At 39.2% G+C, this 19604-nt stretch overlaps 1 protein-coding gene across 1 annotated transcript; it reads right to left on the bottom strand.

Moving 5' to 3' along the window:
* Positions 1-233: 233 nt before the first annotated feature.
* LOC122047689 (probable AMP deaminase) lies at positions 234-13262 on the bottom strand. The gene is made up of 20 exons (XM_042609124.1): positions 12663-13262; positions 10229-10410; positions 8260-8467; positions 7637-7815; positions 7483-7534; positions 7259-7386; positions 6976-7155; positions 6792-6859; positions 6570-6712; positions 5927-5988; positions 4828-4941; positions 4060-4200; positions 1886-2038; positions 1702-1755; positions 1521-1631; positions 1236-1409; positions 1070-1150; positions 878-976; positions 713-809; positions 234-619 (listed from the first exon to the last, which is right to left on the bottom strand). Exons 1-19 carry the CDS (start codon positions 13078-13080, stop codon positions 741-743), a joined length of 2616 nt encoding a protein of 871 aa, XP_042465058.1. The 5' UTR covers positions 13081-13262; the 3' UTR covers positions 234-619; positions 713-740.
* Positions 13263-19604: the final 6342 nt, after the last annotated feature.

Here is a 19604-nt window from a genome sequence, read left to right on the forward strand (position 1 = left end):
ACTTTCAACTTGGATGGAAAAGTGAAACAGTTTGAAGTTTAGAGGAAAAAATTCATACAAAAAATGAGCTTGAAAGTTTGAACGAAGACCCAGAAAAGTTGCATAATTTTTTTTCGGATGATCTCAACTAAATAGAACATGACATCATCGTTCCTAGATCAGCTTATAATTCTCTTAATATAATTGATTAGCACTGATTGATCAGCCATTCACCAACTCAAGGCGAAGGGTATTATTTTTTTGTTTCCTTGCAAATGAACATAGCTCAGCTGATTAATGTCAGAGTACACAAGTCACCGCCATATACATTTGTGTAAATGCTTTCGCATCTACAACTAAATCAAATGAAGAGTTTTAGTTTACTTATTTAGCAATTTGAATAACCTGAAACTAAGAGCGACGCCTCTGGCCTTAAATGGCTGGTCTCGTTACCTCGAGTCGAGGGTAGATGACGCGTAAGGCGTCAACTAATCACACTGTTTTTCTGCTTTCCAGCTTATGCATAATGCAAACGTTTAATTGGTCTTGGATGGATATTGGTCGAACCTTAGCGCAAGGCTCGATAGCTAAACTTTGAACCCGAAGATCGATGATCGGCACGGGAATAGGTTATGATCAACTGAAGAACAATGTAAAGAGTAGTTAGAATATAAAATAGGGCCTGTCTAAAACTATTTCAAATATTGTCTCCAGATTAAGTAAAAAAACTCACCCTATAACAAAAAGGCAGGAAGAAAGCCTCACTTCTCCATTTCTTTTGGTATAATAGGCTTTCCTAAATAAACTAGTCGCATCTCTTCTCTCCATATCTGCAACAAAATTGTTTGACCATATTATTCAATGAAATAAGGTGGGAAATTTAAGTTAAGAAATATACCATGTCACGAAATTCAAGTCGGATATGAGGTACATTGGTTCTATGGATGTCATTGCAATCAGGTCCTCGCTTGTAATAATGTTTCCCAATCCAATGCGACTATAGCAGATTAATCAAGGGATTACAAATGGAATCACCCAACCATAAAACTATTTCACATTCGCATGGGTGCATTGAACATCAAAAGCTTACCTTAAGAGCATGTGAAAAACCAGACTGGCAAACTGAATTCCTGGCAATTTCACATAAATCACACGAACTAAGTTTCCACACCTGTGAAGGAGTAGCTAATTAGGAGGCGTTAAGGGTTTATAGTTTTTTACTCCAGCACCGTGAAGAAATCATTTAGATAGATTACCGAGGCTGCAATACTGTACTCTTCCACCAGAGGTTCTTTTGTTAGATGAATTTGCAAAGGATCATCTGTTGAAAGAGAAACATTTAGACCTCTGCGAAAGAACATTGGAAACGGGTTCCGATGATAATCCAGAAATAGTGAGTTGTTGCTGAGAGGAGACATCGCCAAACCTATCTGGTAGCAAAGAAGCAAAACTCAGCACAAGTAATATGGTACAGAATGAGAGAAAATAGATCATATCAATACTTCTAATTAAAAAAATGGAGCTGCCACGGCTTCAATTACCTGAGCCAGATAATACAAATACTGAAGGACAGGGGACTTTCTTAGTTTGATTCCATGAGCTATATTATTAGCACAAAGAAATGTTGCAGCAAGGTGATCAATGTCACCAGCCTGCGGATAACAGACATCAGCTATCACATGATTAATAAAGAAATGAATGTCAAGTCAGATTAAGTGATACCTCTCCTGAATGAGGGCGAAATTTGATTGTTGTCAGGCCCTTAGACTCACGGAGCTGGAATTAGAATGACAATCAAAAATGCATTAAACCAAAGTTAAAAATGGCAGAATACAGACCTGAATAATAGACAGCCAGAAATGGACTATCATCTGAGCATAAAAGAGTATGAGTATAGAACAAGCACCTTGTTCAGAGTATACAAATTAGCATAGCAATAGTATGCATAATATGAGAATGCAGGGTTAAAAACATTTGTCCATTGTTCTGGAGTTGGCATATGCTTTGTTGGGCGTCTTTCTGGTTTGCTTTCATCATCCACCAAATCTAGACCAACAACCTGATAAACAAAGTATGGATGGTTCAGAAATGAGCAGAAGCTACCAGTAGATACATCTACAATTAATTGACAGAAGAAAAATGGAATATCAGAATCTGAAAGGGCTCCCAAGAGGTAGTCAACAAGTGTAGATCAGCAAATCTAGGCAAACAACAAAATTTGGATACCATTATCTAAGCTGGTTCAAGTGATGGATGGTAAATAAATATACTGCCTTACATAATAAGCTTGGTCTGAGCTGCACCAAAACGAATCAGGTTCAGTCAAGGTATCAACACTTGCATTCAAACCATGATTCTTACACTTTCAAGAGATCTAGATGGCTAACACAATATGGGTAGATTTAACTGGGTAGTTTACATCTCATACTAGTTAAGTTTATGGAGGACGAACTTCGTAACAAACTAAAAGTTGAATGATCCTAATGGTGAGGTTCTACTAAACATTATTCTCTTGAGTTTTTCTTCTCTTCCTTGTCCTCTCATCACTCCAGCACCGACTAACGGCTATGATTCTGCTCTGCAGCAACCTTTGTACTTGCAGGTAACAAGAACACGACAGTGAGTTTCAGTGTGTTGGTGAGTTTCTGTCAGTAAGAACTACAGTTATCCCTCTTATTCTATACACCAAGTTGTTCTAAAACCCCCTTCTTTCCCTAACTTGTGGCAACAAGTTCAAGTGTCAAGGGTGAACCATCTTTATAAGCTTTTCCAGGATTGCATATCTTCCTGGTGAGATCCTTATCTCCCACTGTAGGCTCACTTCTGCGATTATGATGAACTACCATTGTGGGCTGCGTGGTAGAGTGTTGGTAACAGGAGACAAAAGGAATTTGAGACAAAAGAATGTCTAATCAATTGGTAGTGTTGGAGGGTGCTTTTGGGAAATTGTGCAAACCACAGCTTCTTCATTGTTTAGGTCAGGAGGTTCTACTGTCCATCTTTTAATTATAACAGCACCAAGTTGTGTCTGAATGAGAGAATATCAAACCTAGGTTTGGCTTATCAACCCACCTACTGAAACTGAGTTTGAAATTAAGCTAGTGTTAACGAGAGATTTTATTATCTTTACCATCATAGTCCTCCCCAATCCCCATTAAGCTGAATGCAAGGCCATAAAGATTGGTTTAGGCTGTTGAAATCGGAAAACAACAATCGGGGAGGTAAGCCTGTATTATCTTTTAATCTCTAACTCCTTTTGTTGCTTCTAAAACTTATTGACTTCCCACGCTTATCCTCCTTTGTGGATATTTGTTGTCTATTACCGATAGTTGTAACAAAAATATAACATAATTAATGCTTACTAGTTAATATAGCATATATTAAGTGCTTAACTGTGTTACTGCTTCCTATGATAATGAAGTTTGATCATGTTAACATTCTGAGTTAAACTTTTGGAGGTAGCATGAAGCTATAATTGAGTTGAACCATAATGCAATAACATGAACTGTTGTTATATACACCTATAGACGGCTCATTAGCAGATAAGTTAGTATTATTTTGGCAGCACATACAGTAAATGTATATTTTTGAACAGTTAGTGCTACAACAATCATACTATGTTTAAGCATGCACAGTTTACCTCTCCATAGTATTGAAGAGTAAGGTAAACCCCATAGGTTCCACACTTGGACATATAAACAAGTGAAATACCTAGAAGGTGCCAATCATGCGCAAAGATAAATGAAAAATAATTATAAACATATGGTGATATAATTGTGATTATATTGCATGTAATAACCTACTTTGTCACTCTTTTATTACATAGTATTCTCAATCAACTTATTCTATCTTGTTTTACTCGTATGTCTTAGTATTCAAGTTCCCTGTTAAGGAAAAGGGTGGACTTGAGGCATGACACTATAGGAATGTATGTATATCATAGAGTGACATGTAGCAAAAATCAAATTGATAATATTTCCAATTACAATACTTTCTGACATAGTACAAGGGCAATGTCAAACTTAAAACACAAAGTCAAATGCAAAGTTAACAAGATGCATGCAACAAACAAGCAAATACCTGTTTCAAAAAAACATGCAACTGTGGGTGTGAATCAGGGTCTACTGTGACCTCAAAAAGGGGAAGGAAGATATTGTCAAGAAGCGTTTGAAATGAGTTAACTATACCCATTTCCTTGTAAATATTGTATAACCTTGGAATCTGCAAAGGATAAAGTATAGTTGTCAAATATCCTTCAAGTAAATCAATCACATTATATATGAATTTAAATATCATAATAATTTAAACATCACAAGCATAAGAACAAAAAACCAGGAAGACTGATCACATCAATATGAATGTCCCAGATCATTTAATGTTCTGAACAGTAAGTATACCAATTACTAAGTAAAAAAATGGATCCCAACTGATATTTTAGAAGCAAGGGAAACTAGACCTTGCAAGTAATTAATAATGCAACAGCCGTGCTCAAAAATATAGATGAAATATATAAGAGATCAAAATCATAAGCATGAAAGTTGAAGTTAAATGTGGGAGAACAAATCAAGCCACATCTAAACTTATGATCATATTATATCATAAGCAACTAAATAGTTAAATGTAATTAATTTGTACAAGGCCAAGATAGAAGTAAGCATCAAATTATGTAGGAATTCAGAATCAGATTCACATATGGCATTATACCAGTTAATCACACAATGGTTAAAGGAAAACTGCAAACAAAAAGAGAAAATAAATTCAATACCACCTGATTGATAGAAGGGTAAAATATCAGTTGAATAGATAACCAAAAAATTAAAGCTCCGGTCACATTGCTGAAGAATATACCTGAATCAACCAAACAACGTTTTTACTGTATAGTTCATTATTAACTATCCAACTTGCAAGCTGGTCCCACTCACTTTGCTTCCTTCCATATATGGATATTCTATATTCCGCCATCTGATAAAACAATGTGGACAAATTATAGGAAACAATACAATATCAATTACCAATAAGAAACAATAGCTAATATAAGTCCTCCAAATAAATATAATCCAGGCAACCCCTCGGATGTTATATTCTGAAATTTACTTAAGATTTAAATAGACGTAATTTAGGGATAATTAGAATTTATGGGAATTAAATTAGAGAACTTACAATTGAACCAGATTAATTAAAAGTCAATCAAGAGATTTTACTGAGGTTATTTTGAGGTTAGATGGGATGTTCTAGAGTATTATCAGGTGTGATTTGATTTAATTTCACTTTAGACTCAAACGGAGCTCGAACCAGAATTGAATTAAATGTATGGTTGAACCAGTCATGAACCAGTTCAGTTGACCAAGTTTAATAGGATCAAGTTTTGGGTGTTTTAACCACTCCTTTTTCTTATTCTGCTCACTTCACGTGAAACACGACATTTCCATATATCCTTTTGATTATTGCTAGCAGTGTAAAACTTTTTTAGTTAACTATGCAGTTGTTCCACGTTTTTTTAAAAGAAATAATTAAACAAAAAATTATTTGTTTTTCTACTTGAAATGGATGTTTGACCCAATTAATAAAAAAAAAATCATTTGTCGTTCTACTCGAAATGGATGTTTGACCCAACAAGCACCAAAGAAAATTGTCGTGTGGCCATCGTGGGTGTCATGTCATGCCCACGACTGTGGCAACTCCCTTGAGGTTTAACATTGAATTACTCAAATCCTTACAGTCTAATGAATGTATGACTACAATAATGAAACTGCAAAATAATGTATCTTACTTCACATACATTGAACTTCCTGTATATTTGCATGAGTGCTTACATAATAACTCTATCAAATGAGAAATGGCAACTCCACTGTGCAAAATATTATATTACCATGTATATTGCATCTAGTAAATCAGACTAGAAAATAAATGAAAACATGAAAGAGTGATGAAAGAAAAAGGAAATTACCTGGTATTTACTAACGGCGAGATCAGAAAACACTTGCTTTGTAAGCTCAGCCATAAAACGACCTATAGAAGAATTAAGAATACAAGCTCAAGTCCCGCAAATATTGCATTGCTCTGAAAGTGAGATGCACCACATGCTACTTCATAAAATATCATATATAGTGAAACAATTTGTTTATATATACACAATTAAGGTACAAGGTGATGGTCTAACAGGACAAGAAACAAAAAAACTATGCAAAAGAGAGGAAGAAAGTTATTCCATGAAACACTACCAACATTAACAGAACAAAGCACACAAGCATGCACAAAAGAACTGCACTATGGAACTATTCTATGAACTGTGAACTCATTCATACACAGCCACAGAAAAAGTATTGTACTTGCTTTATAAGAAATGGTTTGTCAGAAGATTGTTACTTTCCTGCAATACATTGAATGTTTTCAGCAATTTCAAATGTCAATCAAAAGCCAGCAATGAAATGGAGATTAGATGGAGATAATAAAGAATCCCCACAACTGGGAATAACCACTGTGGAATAAAAAAGCATGCTGTAAAACAATGGAATGGAAATATATACAATAGGATGAAAACCATAATTCAAATTTTCTACATTGAAATGTCAAAGGGATAGAATAAATACCTTGTATGAGATTATCTTGCTTCAGAAAAATTTCCCGTAGCCTACTCTGGCCACAAGGATTGTATTTAAGGTTGAACTTATCAAACCGATGAAAGGTGCTCTTGTCTGCATGGACATCTAAGAGATCAACATTAAGATCGGACCTGTCTCAAAAAGAAAAAATTCAATAAATTTTCCTACAGAATAAATACAGGAAACTGAAGAACATTGTGGTTAGAGTACCCAGTCAAGTCCAAACTCTCAAAAACCTCTTTCAGTGTCATATAGGTCCCGTCTCTGAATATCACAACCTGCAACAAACTAAGGGATGAGGAATTTCATCTACTATAGTATGCAAAGTTTACGATTAAAAATAGTTCCCTTGTCTCAAAGTCAAGCCCCTGAATGCAAATGACAACCTACAAACCTCATCAGGTTCCTTTCTCAGCTTTGATTTAATGAATCTCAACAGATGTTTCTGGTTCATACATGCTGAGTGATGAACATGAGTGTCAACCTTCCTGACATTGTAAAAATCACGATGAGGAGCACTTTTCTGAGCAAGAAATTCTCTATCCGCGTTGAGCATCAAATGAAGATTAAATTTCTGGAAAGAAGTCATTCCATTAAAATAGACAGCAAGAAAGTGCATTTGATATTGGGCAATTAAAAAAAACCTTTTCAGGTAGATCTCAATAAGGCTGTGGTACCTGTTCAAGAAGATCCAGACGCTGATGGCATAATGTTCTGATATTTCCAACTGCAAGAACTCGGAGGATATAGTGCAAGTCCGTAAAAAAGGTTGTAGCGTCAGCAACTGGGAAAAGCCTTTCTTTTACTGAGTAAAAAATTTAAGTAAATCATCAGCCCAAATGAAACTAAAAGCATTGGGTCGCAATAAATCTTAGAGTTGAGCTTCAGTGATACTTCTTACAATCTTTATTAGCATAAACATGAGCAACTCCGTCCACCATATGGAACACGTGCTGAGACAAAACAATATTATTATAAACAACATTTGCTGAAGAGAGATAGATATTCACTTAGAAAAAATGAGAAGCATATTTTGACAGACAGACAAAACTTACATCTGTCTTCTGTTCGAACACATAGGCAAAGGGGTTAAGGTTAGGCTTTGGTGTACTAGGGTCCGTTATGACTTCTTTCTCCCAAGGAGCAACTTCCTCTCTGAAGACATAACTCTCTCGCAGTGCAAGACATTTCTGGAGAATTATATAGACATCTTCTTCATCAGGAGATGATCTCTCTACAAACAGAAAAAACACAGATTAGAAGATTCTGTGGGTGTTTTAGACAATGAAAAAATGTTTCATATTCTAGAAAAATTTAATATATTTATGCACCCCACAATGGGCAGATAATTTGAGTTCTAATCAACAGTACTTAAATCATTATTAGGTTCCACAACCATGATAATTTTTCAAATAGAAAGAGTCAAATTAATATAAATTAGAGTCATGAGGAATTCAATAATATTTTTCATGCCAGCAACGCAGACTATTTTTTTTAAGAACATTGTGCTTCCACTATTGTGAAACAGAAGTAGAAAGAACTAAAAAAGGTTGACAATATATCACATCTAGAAGTGTAAAAAAGTGTAGCATGGTTGATTAAGAAGAATAGACTGTTGAGAGCCTAAAACAAAAGAAAACATGCATAATATTTCACAATCTAATGGAATATAGCATACCTGTTGGAGTAATTTTTAGTCTTACAAAAGTTTCTTGTTCAGGCTCTCTTCTAAGAATATCTGCTGCTACAGGGTCAGGTTGTACACCGTGCAGATTACCAGACACACTATGAGATCGAATCATGCTAGATGCAGTTATTGATTTTGGATCAGCATTTCCAACAATATGATTAGGCAAAGCTTGAAATAAGCCTTTGCTGTTATCGTCCTTCACACAAAAAATCAACACAATGAGAAGTCAGTCCATAGGTCTAGCATTATAATAAATCCAAAAAAAAAGGCAATAGCATACTGCTTGTGAAGCAATTGATTTTCTGGAATTACTTCTTATGCCTGCAATTGGCAATTGTAGGCAAGCACAAATGTATAAAGGACTAAAACATGGACAAGAACATTACATTCATTTACTTGTGCTAAATTTGATTGTCCATAGTTACATATGCCTGCAATAAGTGATTGCAAGTAAATGCAACGACTGCAAAAGAAATGTGCAGTAAGGATGTCAGGTTACATGAAAATATAATATTTGACATTTTTAATTATTTTATAGAACCAATAACATTATGAATCTATGATAGAATACTTATTTTAGAAAAATAAAGCATAAAATATTTTAATAATTTATATTAACAAGAAAAGGAAAATTTACAGAATTTTATTTCTTTTTATTATTATTTATTTAATAGTGGCAAATATGAATTGATGTTGCAACTCTAAAACAAAATAAAATGATAAATTAATAATTGTTTCTAAATTCAACATTTTTTGGAAGAAAACATGAAATCATGCTAATAACAATTTTTTAGAAATTCATCTCAGATGTACAATTAATTTTTATATTATATCTTTAGGATAGCCTATCTCTATTATATTTTAGTGTAATGTTCATGTTAATTGAATGCAGGAAATGGCAGTTGTAAATTAGTTTCAAGTCATAGATGCATTTGAAACTTTTAAGGCCTAAATGCAAATGAACCTGTCACAGGTCATTTGCAAGCAACCAAATGCCTGCAAATAGATGACTTATCTGCAAACAGCTAACCAGTCCTTTAATGTTCCAAGAAACAATTTCAAAATTACTTTTGTATCTAAAGGTTACAGTGCCACAATGATATGCAGTTAAGCAAGACAAACAAAAAGTAGCTGTAGCAGAATCTGCAAGCAGATTTAAAGTACAAGAAAAAAAAAAATTTCCCTATAGTTGTGCTACTTATATATCAACTAAGCATAAGAAGTACCTACAAGTACCAAAGACTGCAAAATATGATAGACCATCAGCGACCAGTGAATTCTTGCATAGCGCAGTGAAAAAGTATGCATTATGGTGAACTTTTGGAAGTAAGATAATTGAATTTTACTTCTAGGTTTATAAAGATTAGATGATTTTGTATTGGAAGAACAGAAGAATATGCTTAGATCAAGTGAGTTTACTGTTGCAGCAGAACTCCAGAAGGTACAACAAGCATACCTACAGATACCTGCCTGCACTAAGAGCATAAGGTTATGAGTATGAAGTAAAATCACAAACTAGAAGGTCGCTTGGGGTATTCATATTCATACCCCCATAAAACTAGACACTGCATCGAATGCCAAAATTGTTGCTGAAGAGAATATGATGGTGCAATCAAGTGGATAAAACAATGCAATGGTTCATGTTACCTGGACAAGCCTAGGGGCACACTAACATCAGTCTAGATAACAAGCATAACATTACATAACAACGGTAAGTATATGCTTTACTAATCCTCGAGTGGTAGGCAAACAAATAGCTTGACAACCCTTAGCCATCCTTAAGGTAAAGAAGTATTAGATCTACTCGTCTACATTCATAAACACTTTGGTTAATAGATGATCTCTTCCACTCTGAAAATCAAAGTATCAAATTGTGCATTAACATAATGTTGACTAAACTTATAAAGGGAAGAATAAAAACAAACAAAAAGACAATGAAGATACAAGGTGCACTTACTATGAAATGTCCATTTGTGTGTAAATAGGCATCATCAAGTTTTGCATCATTTTCCATATTATCATCTTCCTCTGAACCATCTTGACTACCAAAAGCGCTATGAACAGAAGATTTAGGAGAAGCTGGTCTGATAACATGTCCCCCTCTTTTATTTGGGACTGCATGAGCAGATTGCTTATTACCTAACACATTAAAGCTGATTAAATTGATAAATCCTTTGCTTACACCACAAAAAGTATAGGTCATAGGAAAAAATATTTCTGTAAGGAAACCAAAGAGAGATCTTTTACTAATATAATCATTACTCTGTCTGAATAAAGAAAAAAAAAACATTTGAGGCCAAAACAAAAGGTTTCCATCAATAAATTATTCATGATTATTAAGGCAAAAAAAAAGAGGGATCTTGCATTGTTGAGTCAAAATAAATAACTTCAAGTCTTCTGGCTCAGTACGAATCATAACTAATTTCACACTCGCTGCCATGGTGTGTGCCCTAATATAAGCAGTATAAGTTTCTCAATTTGCCAGCCAAAATATGGAGAGATTAAAGCCTTGACAGATCATGGTAGAGCACCTAACTTATAACAGTTTGCCCTTCACGGATAGAGTTGGAATACACAAGCTCCAGTGGTTGTACCATATATTATCTTAATGACAATCATAATAACAATTATCTTAGATCCAGTAAACTTGTCCATTTTTACAGTCTACTCAACTCAACAGTTAGCTAGCTTAAGGGACATGCTCAATTCGTCCTACTAATACCTGAATTATCACTGAAAGAACAGAGTATCATCTAGAAAGATATACCTAGAGTGTCAAAGAAATGAAAGATCCATCAACGACTAGGAATTATATCAACATAAACAGCTTTACACTGTGAGAGAGGAAAAGTGACTGACAAGCTCTTGCCAATATGGGGTCCTGGAAAAGAATTGGACCACATTGGGTCTATTGTATGCAGTCTTACCATGCATTGCAAGAGGTTGTTTCCGCGATTCTAATCTGTGACCATAAGGTCGCATGGCAGCAACTTTACCGTTGCGCCAAAGCTTCCCTTTATTGACAACAATATAAATAAATAATTGTTTGGTGAAAGTGGCAAAGTTTGATCCAAAATATGAATCAAATGAAATCATACATAACCACAAGAGAACTTGTAATCTCTCGCTCTAAGTACCACACAACAAGGTCTTGCATCTAAAATAAGGCATCCTTATGATACTCAGCAACAAAGAGAACAATACCAAGATTGCATAACGAACCCTCGACAAGCACCTTGACTCCAAAAGGAGCCTTTAGAGAAAACGTCATAAGAGATTCACGTGAGATTTTTCCAATGGGTAAATAGTATAGGAAAAAATCACAGTACACTAATTTCCCATCATAAGCATACTGTCATATAATAGGAAAAAAGAATAGAGGAAACAATAGCCTAAAAAGAACCTAAAATATTCATATGATCTAGCTGGTTGATCCGACATATTCCATATGCTAATAATTTTCTTTTTTTTTTAAAAAAAAGATCGAATACATTTTTTCTCTCTCTCAACCAAGTACCAAAACAAGAAGGTTCCATTCTCGTCCTTGGGGCTATAATGTCATGGTAGGACATCTAAGTTATCACCCAGGCACTCGCGGTTCAATCCCCAGCTATGGCATATAAAGTAGGAATTTTTCCTCCAAATGAGGGCTGCCTACTTCAAAAAGGTTCCATTCCCATACCTCATTCCTAACAAAGTCACCCTTATAACACCATATGGATGCAATAAAAAACATTTAACATGCTAATTAGCCCTTCAGATGAGTGTTCAATTGCAATAGGTCTAATGGGAAAATCATACAAGTGTGACGATGATACTAGAACCTCCAAGCGGGTAGTAATTACACAGGTCGGGCAAGAAGAGTCTGCGGGTTGTGTATAAAACACCAAACACCATCGCAAGAAAAATAATGGATGTAAGAAATGGAGCCATGTGACAGTTCTCTCTAGTGGATGTAAAAAAAACCCATCAATATTGGCTAATAACAGTAGAATCAACTAAGGTGTAAGATGCACGCAACCAAATGCAAGCAGGAACATTTCAAAACGACTGCACGTAACTTGCTCGCTAATGAAAGTCCCAACAAAAAAAGAAAAGGTTATTGGATAAGCTATGTTCCAAAAGTCAATTATAAGTTTCTTTCACTAAAGCACGCTTCTTGATTAGGACACGTTCCAAACGTCGTCAGTTGAATAAATTTGGTATCGTTACAAAACTGCGATCAATTACAACCTTATTTACGTAGCTTTTAACTAGAATTTCTTGATCCAAGAAGAGATAACTATGCCTAGAAGGTATTGTCGAGTACACGAACCACAGTTCCCCAAAAGCATCCAAGGATAAACCCCGTCAATACGGAGAGAAAATAGAAAATGGTGATCCATAAGTACCTTCCGGAACGGTTTGCAGACGAGGCAACCCTTCGGGAATCGGATATCCCTTTTGATCCTCCTCCACCAAGAACGGCCCATTCGTCACCGGCACCTGGCCCTCCAGAGCCTCATCCTCCTCCTCCACGTCCGTCTCCGCTGCCGCCATTACGTCCGGCAACGACACCGACCCTCCGACGCGTCGGTAGTAACCGGGGCTCTTGCGTCGAGGGCCGTACTGGCCACGCCTCCACCTCCTGGTCTCGTCGCCCTCGTCTTCGAGGGCGGCATCGCGGCGACGGTCACGCTCCCTCTCGACGGCGCGGGCGAAGTCGAGGACCTGGCTTAGGGTTTTGCGGTGCATGTAGTAGGCGGAGACGGCGACGACGGAGGCGCCGACGAGCGCCGCCACAGCGAGGTGGAGAGCGTAGGCGTCCATCCGGCGCGCCTCCGATTGGTTTTCCTCGCCTCAGGTTAGGGTTCCTCTCCAGAACCTTCCAAGACACGAAATGGGAGACCTGAGAAGCGACCTGTCGCCTATCGGCTCGGCGGCGGGTTTGGGAGAAGAGAAGGGGCATACGAAGAGGCGATGCATAAATAGAGGTAGAACATTCGGGTGATTTTTTGGGTCGCCAAGTGCTGGAAAAGAAAGGTAGGAAGTAAAGGATGCCCACTTCCTTGCTAAATTATTATCATTCTTCATTATTAAATATTATCACAAGCATAATAAGTTTATTATTAAATTTTATGAAAGTGATAAACGTCAAAATATTTTTAAAAATATATTTATAGCTATTGTTTAAAAGACAAAAATCAAGTTTTCATTATTATATCTCATCTATATTTTGTCTAAATTTTGAATTAGGGAGCATGTTATACCAACTATGAAATCATAATTCTTATACATGTTATAATAATTATAATTTTATAATTACTATAATATAAATATTAAATGAGTAAATTAAATTCATATGGTAGTAATTATGTGGCAACATAATAACTACTAAAATATGAATATTTTTAACAGATTAAGTAATTCATAACTAATTACTAAATCATAGCTATGGTCCCAAGTAAATAGTATAATGATTAGATACTCATATTCCAACGGATAATCAAAAGATATAAGATTAGAATCTCATTTAGGACGTATTATATAATACTTTTCTTCTATTGAGAAGCAGGCCTAAAAATATTAGTAGTATGGATGAGTTTTTATGAACACTTTTTAATTTTTTTTGATGATCGATGAAAAATTTTCGTTGAGCTGAATTGATCATCCTAAAATTAATCAATTCAAAGAGTTAAATATTGTCAATTAAAAAATATTAAAATTATAATTATTATAATATGAATACTTTAAATATGGATTATATCAATTATGAAACTGCAGTTCTATACCTAAAAAATAATTTGATTTTGTAACTATTATAATATGTCCAACTTATTTAGAATTTGTATGGAAGATAAAAATAGAAATTATATGGAGGGTGGTTGGATAATTATACATGGATTGTGAGATATTATTTTAATAAAAAACATAAAATTAAAATGAGGTGTCGATTGGATGGTTTTTTTTTTTAAAGAACAATAAGGATCTTCTTTTCACTTTTGTCTTTAAAAACAATAAATAAAGGCAATTTAGCGAGATTTTAAAAAAAAAAAAAAAACAGCGCTAGTAGAAGCCACAAAGCTGCTAAATTAGTGGGGAGATCAATTACATGTGGGCGCGTCGTATAGTCCAGTGAAAGAGCCACGTCAATGGGATTGCGACGTGTAAGTCTGTCGTTAGTCCTTTTCGTCCGGAGATATCATAGATAATTATTCTCTCGGCCAACAGCTAACAATGAGAGTTGACTCATACAACACTAGCCAAGGATGCGGCTCCTTTAGCCTTTAATTAATGTCGCATTTTAGTCGTTGTATAATCTAAATTCTAAATCATGCTGATTATAATTTTTTTAAAAAAACATACATAACTAAATATATTTATATAAGTAAATAATTTTTTGTTTTTGGATTTGTTTGATGAGGACACGTGCGCTAGCTCCGGAAAGCCAACTGACTACGGGAATCATAAAGCGGACGGATTTATGAGAGAGCTTTCCATCATGTAAAGGTTGTTTTTGTAAAGATTATTTTAAAATCAGTGTGAAGTTAAAGTATGGAGTATTAAATATCAGTGGATACGATGATAAGGAGGGTCCTGTTTTATTGCCACGATGAAGGTTAATGAAGATTAGAGTTAAGATGATCAATGGATGGATGATCTTAATTGGACGGGTGGGATATATCTTGACCAGGGGTTAAATATCGACCCACTGTCTCTGACATGGAGTAATCAAACCAATGCTCAAGGGACACAGAGAAGCTGAGCCGAGTGACTCTCCCGCTCGGCGTGACAGTGGACTTCTGGCCGAGCGGTTATCTCGCTCGGCCCAACAATGGATGACACTTCACTTGGATGACACTTGGACCGAGCGGCTACCTCGCTCGGTGTGGCAGGGATATCGGTCCTGGCTGAGCGGTCATTCTGCTTACCCCAAACAACAGACACGGCGAGATGTCCTTCGACATCCTTTTGGGAGCTAGTGCTGCTGATAAGCAACATGGTCAGACAGAGGATCGTACGACGAAAGCTTCCACTGTCATTTCAGAGATATGCTCGGTACTATGTCAGGGATACTTTACTGACATGTCTCTTCAAGAAAATCTTGAGATTGCGTGCCCACTTTAAGAAGCGTGCACACACGCTACAGGAGCTCTATATAAAGGGAGTCCAAGCATCAGCGGAGGTATGCTTTTCTCGTAATTTCTACTATTGCGCTACAGTTATTTGCTTCTTGCTTCGCCAAAGACTGACTTGAGCGTCGGAGGGTCATCGCCGAGGACCCCTTCCCTGACTGGGCACTAATGCTGCTTGTGTTATAGGCGGGAGCGAAGTCCATCGGAGGTCAGCAGGAGCGCCACGTCCCCAACATCTGTCTCCTCAACTTTCGGACAGGATCATATTTGGCGTTGTCTGTGGGAACGTCACCTGAATACGAGCCGAGGAAATGGAAGACGTTGAACGGCTAACCACCGTGACGCTCACTCAAGAGGAGTTGGAGATGCTCGTGTAAGCACGGGCAACAAAAATGATGGAGCGGCAACAACAACAGGCGATAGCCGATCGGCTAGCACCGCAACCTGCGACCTCGGCGGCCAATAGGCGAGCGGGGGAAGAAGACCGAGCAGAGCAACTCTCTATATGGGGATAGAACCGAAGGCCGACTAACACCCAAGGGGAAGCGCCGCCCGCGCCGATCCCCTTCCATCAGGCTCTGATCCAAACCCCCTCGGAGATAGCCCAAGCTCATCAGGAGCGGGGATCATCTTCTGACGAGGCGCCCGTTCGAGAATGCGAGGAAAGGAAAAGCGCCCCAAAGTGTCGTATCCCCCGAATGGATCAACAGGAAATTCTCAGAGGAGATCTTACAAGACCCTCTGCCTCGACACTATACCCCGTTGACGATCGGGACGTACAACGGGGCGACCGACCCAGATGATCATCTGGATCAATTCGACAATGAAGCTACGCTGCACTAATACACGGACGGAGTAAAGTGCAGAGTCTTTCTCACGACTCTCTCCGGATCGGCGTAGCGCTGGTTTAGAAGGCTGTCGAACGACTCGATACGAAGTTTCAAACACTTCTGAGCCGCCTTCCAACACCATTTCACCAGCAACCGACACTACCAGAAGACAAGCGTCAGCCTCTTCGCCCTGAAACAAGGGCCTAAGGAAGCGCTCCGAGCGTACATCCAGCGCTTCAACCAAGTGGTCATGGATATCCCCTCGGTCTCGTCCGAGACCATGATGAATGCCTTCACCCAGGGGCTCATCGAAGGGGCTTCTTTCGATCATTCATCCATAAGCCACCCTAGGACTTCGACCACATGTTGAAAAAGGTCAACGAATACATCAACGTGGAAAAGGCCCAAGCGGCCAGAAGGAAGGAGGCACCGACCGGGCATTCGGTGCCAACCAAGCGTCGACTGCCTAGCAACCATCTACTGCCCAAAGGGCCGAGGGCTGAAGGAGCACGACTGCACCAGGAGACCAGGGCACACGTCATACAACACGTGGCATCTGGTCGGCCCAAGGCGCCTAAGGGCAAGGTATATATGGACGCTTATGTTTTGTTCGTTTCACTAGGAGGCGACGCACAACACACGGGACTGCCGAGGATTGACGTCAATCGTCAGCCGACCGACCACCAAGGGATATCGCAGTTGCTCCCCATCTCCTGATCGATGGGATCGTCGTCACTCGACCGAGCGACAAGAAGAGAGAAGGGAGCCTGAGCGCTATCACCATCAGTGGAGGGAGGAAACCAATCCCTCTAGAATCCAGGCCGAGCGAAATAGGTCGTCTTCCCAGGAAGAGGAAAACATGAACAACACTTCCCGAGGAGAGATAAGCATGATCGTCGGAGGCCCGAACGACGGAGATTCCAACCGGGCCAGAAAATCATACGCTCGGTGGTTGGAGATCCATGCCGTCGGATGCAGCAAGGAAGGCAGAAGGGCCTCAGATCAGCTTCGGCCCCAGCAATCTAGTAGGGGTCAAAATCCCTCACGATGATGCTTTGATCATTCAAGTGGTGATCGGCAACTATACCATTCACTGAACCTTCGTCGACACGGGAAGTTCGGTGAACATCATTTTAAGAAGGCGTTTGATCAGCTACAGATTGATCACAGCGAACTGCTGCCCATGGCGACCTCGCTCTATGGGTTCACAGGCAATGAAGTCTTACCGATCGGCCAAGCAAGATTGACCATCTCACTGGGAGAAGAGTCATTGAGAAGGACTCGGACCACCAACTTCATAGTTGTGGATGCACCATCGGCCTACAACATCATCCTGGGTTGACCGACTCTCAATGAATTTTGGGCGGCAGTATCCACTTATTGCTAGAAGATAAAGTACCCAGTGGATGACCAAGTGGGCGAGGTCAAGGGCGACCAATTGGCCACTCGGCGCTGCTATGTAGAAATGGTCAAGACCGAGGCCAAGGCCGCTCGGAAGACTCCACGGTTAGAGGTAAATGCTATTACCGAAAAACCCTCCCACCTTGGTATATGAAGAAAAGGAAGAGGTGCAAATCCATCCTAGCCGATCGGAAGCCACGACTTTCGTGCCTACCGACCTAGAGGAGAAGAAGAAGGCAGAGTTGATCGCCTACCTCAAGAAGAATCATGATGTGTTCGCTTGGTCGATACATGAGTTGCCTGACATCTCTCCAAGCGCGGCCCAGCACGAGCTTCACGTCCGACCGGATGCTCAACTGGTCAAACAAAGGAAAAGGGATTTTAGCGCGGAGTAGAACGTGATCATTCGGGCAAAGGTAGAAAAGCTATTGGAGGTTGGTCACATCAGGGAAGTTCAATTCCCGAGCTGGCTAGCCAATGTGGTACTTGTTGGTGCAACATCCCTCAGGTCAAGGTTGACCTGGTTGACCAAGCTGAGTCTTGGTTTGAGTTTAGATATTTGACAATAAGATATTGATTGAAGAAGAGTCAAGTAGGTCAAGGGAGTGACCGGATACTTGACTGGGAAGTCCTAGTGAGTGAAGCTAGGCAGATGGAAAGTCCTAGTGAGTGAAGCTAGGCAGATGGAAAGTCCTAGTGAGTGAAGCTAGGCAGATGGAAAACCCTAGTGAGTGAAACTAGGTGGAAGTCCTAGTGAGTGAAGCTAGGCAGATGGAAAGTCCTAGTGAGTGAAGCTAGGCAGATGGAAAACCCTAGTGAGTGAAACTAGGTGAAAGTCCTGGTGAGTGAAGCCAGGCAAGGGAAAATTCAGATGGATCAAGGATGATCGGACATCTGGTGTTGGGAAGTCCAAGTAGGTCAAAGGATTGACTGGATACTTGGCATGAGGAAATCCAGATGGGTCAAGGTTGACCAGACATCTGGTGGAAGTCCAAGTAGGTCAAGGGAGTGACCGGATACTTGGCACGACTAGAAAAGTCCAAGTGGGTCAAAGGGATTGACCAGACACTTGGTGGGAAGTCCTAGCAGGTCAAAGGAGTGACCAGATGCTAGGCATGATGTACCAACGGGTCAAGGTTGACCGGGTGTTGGTTTGGTAGGCTTGGGACTTGGTTTTGGGCAAAAACCAAGTACTGGATCGATCAGTGGATCGATCCAGGAGCTGGATCGATCAGTGGATCGATCCAAGCCTTTCCTAGCGAACAGAGAGCCTCTGGATCGATCCGTGGATCGATCCAGATGTCCCAATCGATCGATGGATCGATTGGGACGCGGCTCGCGATAAGCGCTGGATCGATCCAGGCATTTTTCCCAGAGCACAGAGGCGCTCTGGATCGATCCGTGAATCGATCCAAAGCCTCCCCGATCGATTGGGAACATTCGAATCGATCGGGATCCGACCGTTGGCGTCGATAAAGGCCGCAGGCGCACGATTCCTTCGGCATCTCTTCACCGATTCACTCCAGATCTCACAGCGCTCTCAAAGATCAGATCGCCAGTTCTTGAAGGATCTTGGAAGCTTTCCAAGTCAAGAGGCGGATCAAAGGCAAGAAGAGAAGCTAGGGTTAGGGTTTTCTGTACTCATTGTAAGCTTTGCGCTTGTGTTTTGTTTCCCTTTCCTTTCTTCTTGTACTGAGAGTCTTGTAGGGCTTCTCCGCCCTCGGTAGTTACCGAAAAGGAGTGTTTTCATAGTGGAGGGTGCGTGCGTGGTGTGGATCCTTGGATTAGTCATCTCCGTTGGAGGTGGATACCAAGTAAACTCCTAGTGTTAGCGTGTTTGTGTTTGTTTATGTATTTTCCGCTGCGCATTCTTGAAGAAACAAGCAACACCGAGCAACGAGCACGCGACGAGCTATTCACCCCCCCTCTAGCTATTTTTGGTCCTAACAAGTGGTATCAGAGCAAGGTTGCTCTTCACCGGAATCAT

Source organism: Zingiber officinale, chromosome 1B (genome assembly GCF_018446385.1).
Source record: "Zingiber officinale cultivar Zhangliang chromosome 1B, Zo_v1.1, whole genome shotgun sequence".
NCBI classification, from domain to species: Eukaryota; Viridiplantae; Streptophyta; class Magnoliopsida; order Zingiberales; family Zingiberaceae; genus Zingiber; species Zingiber officinale.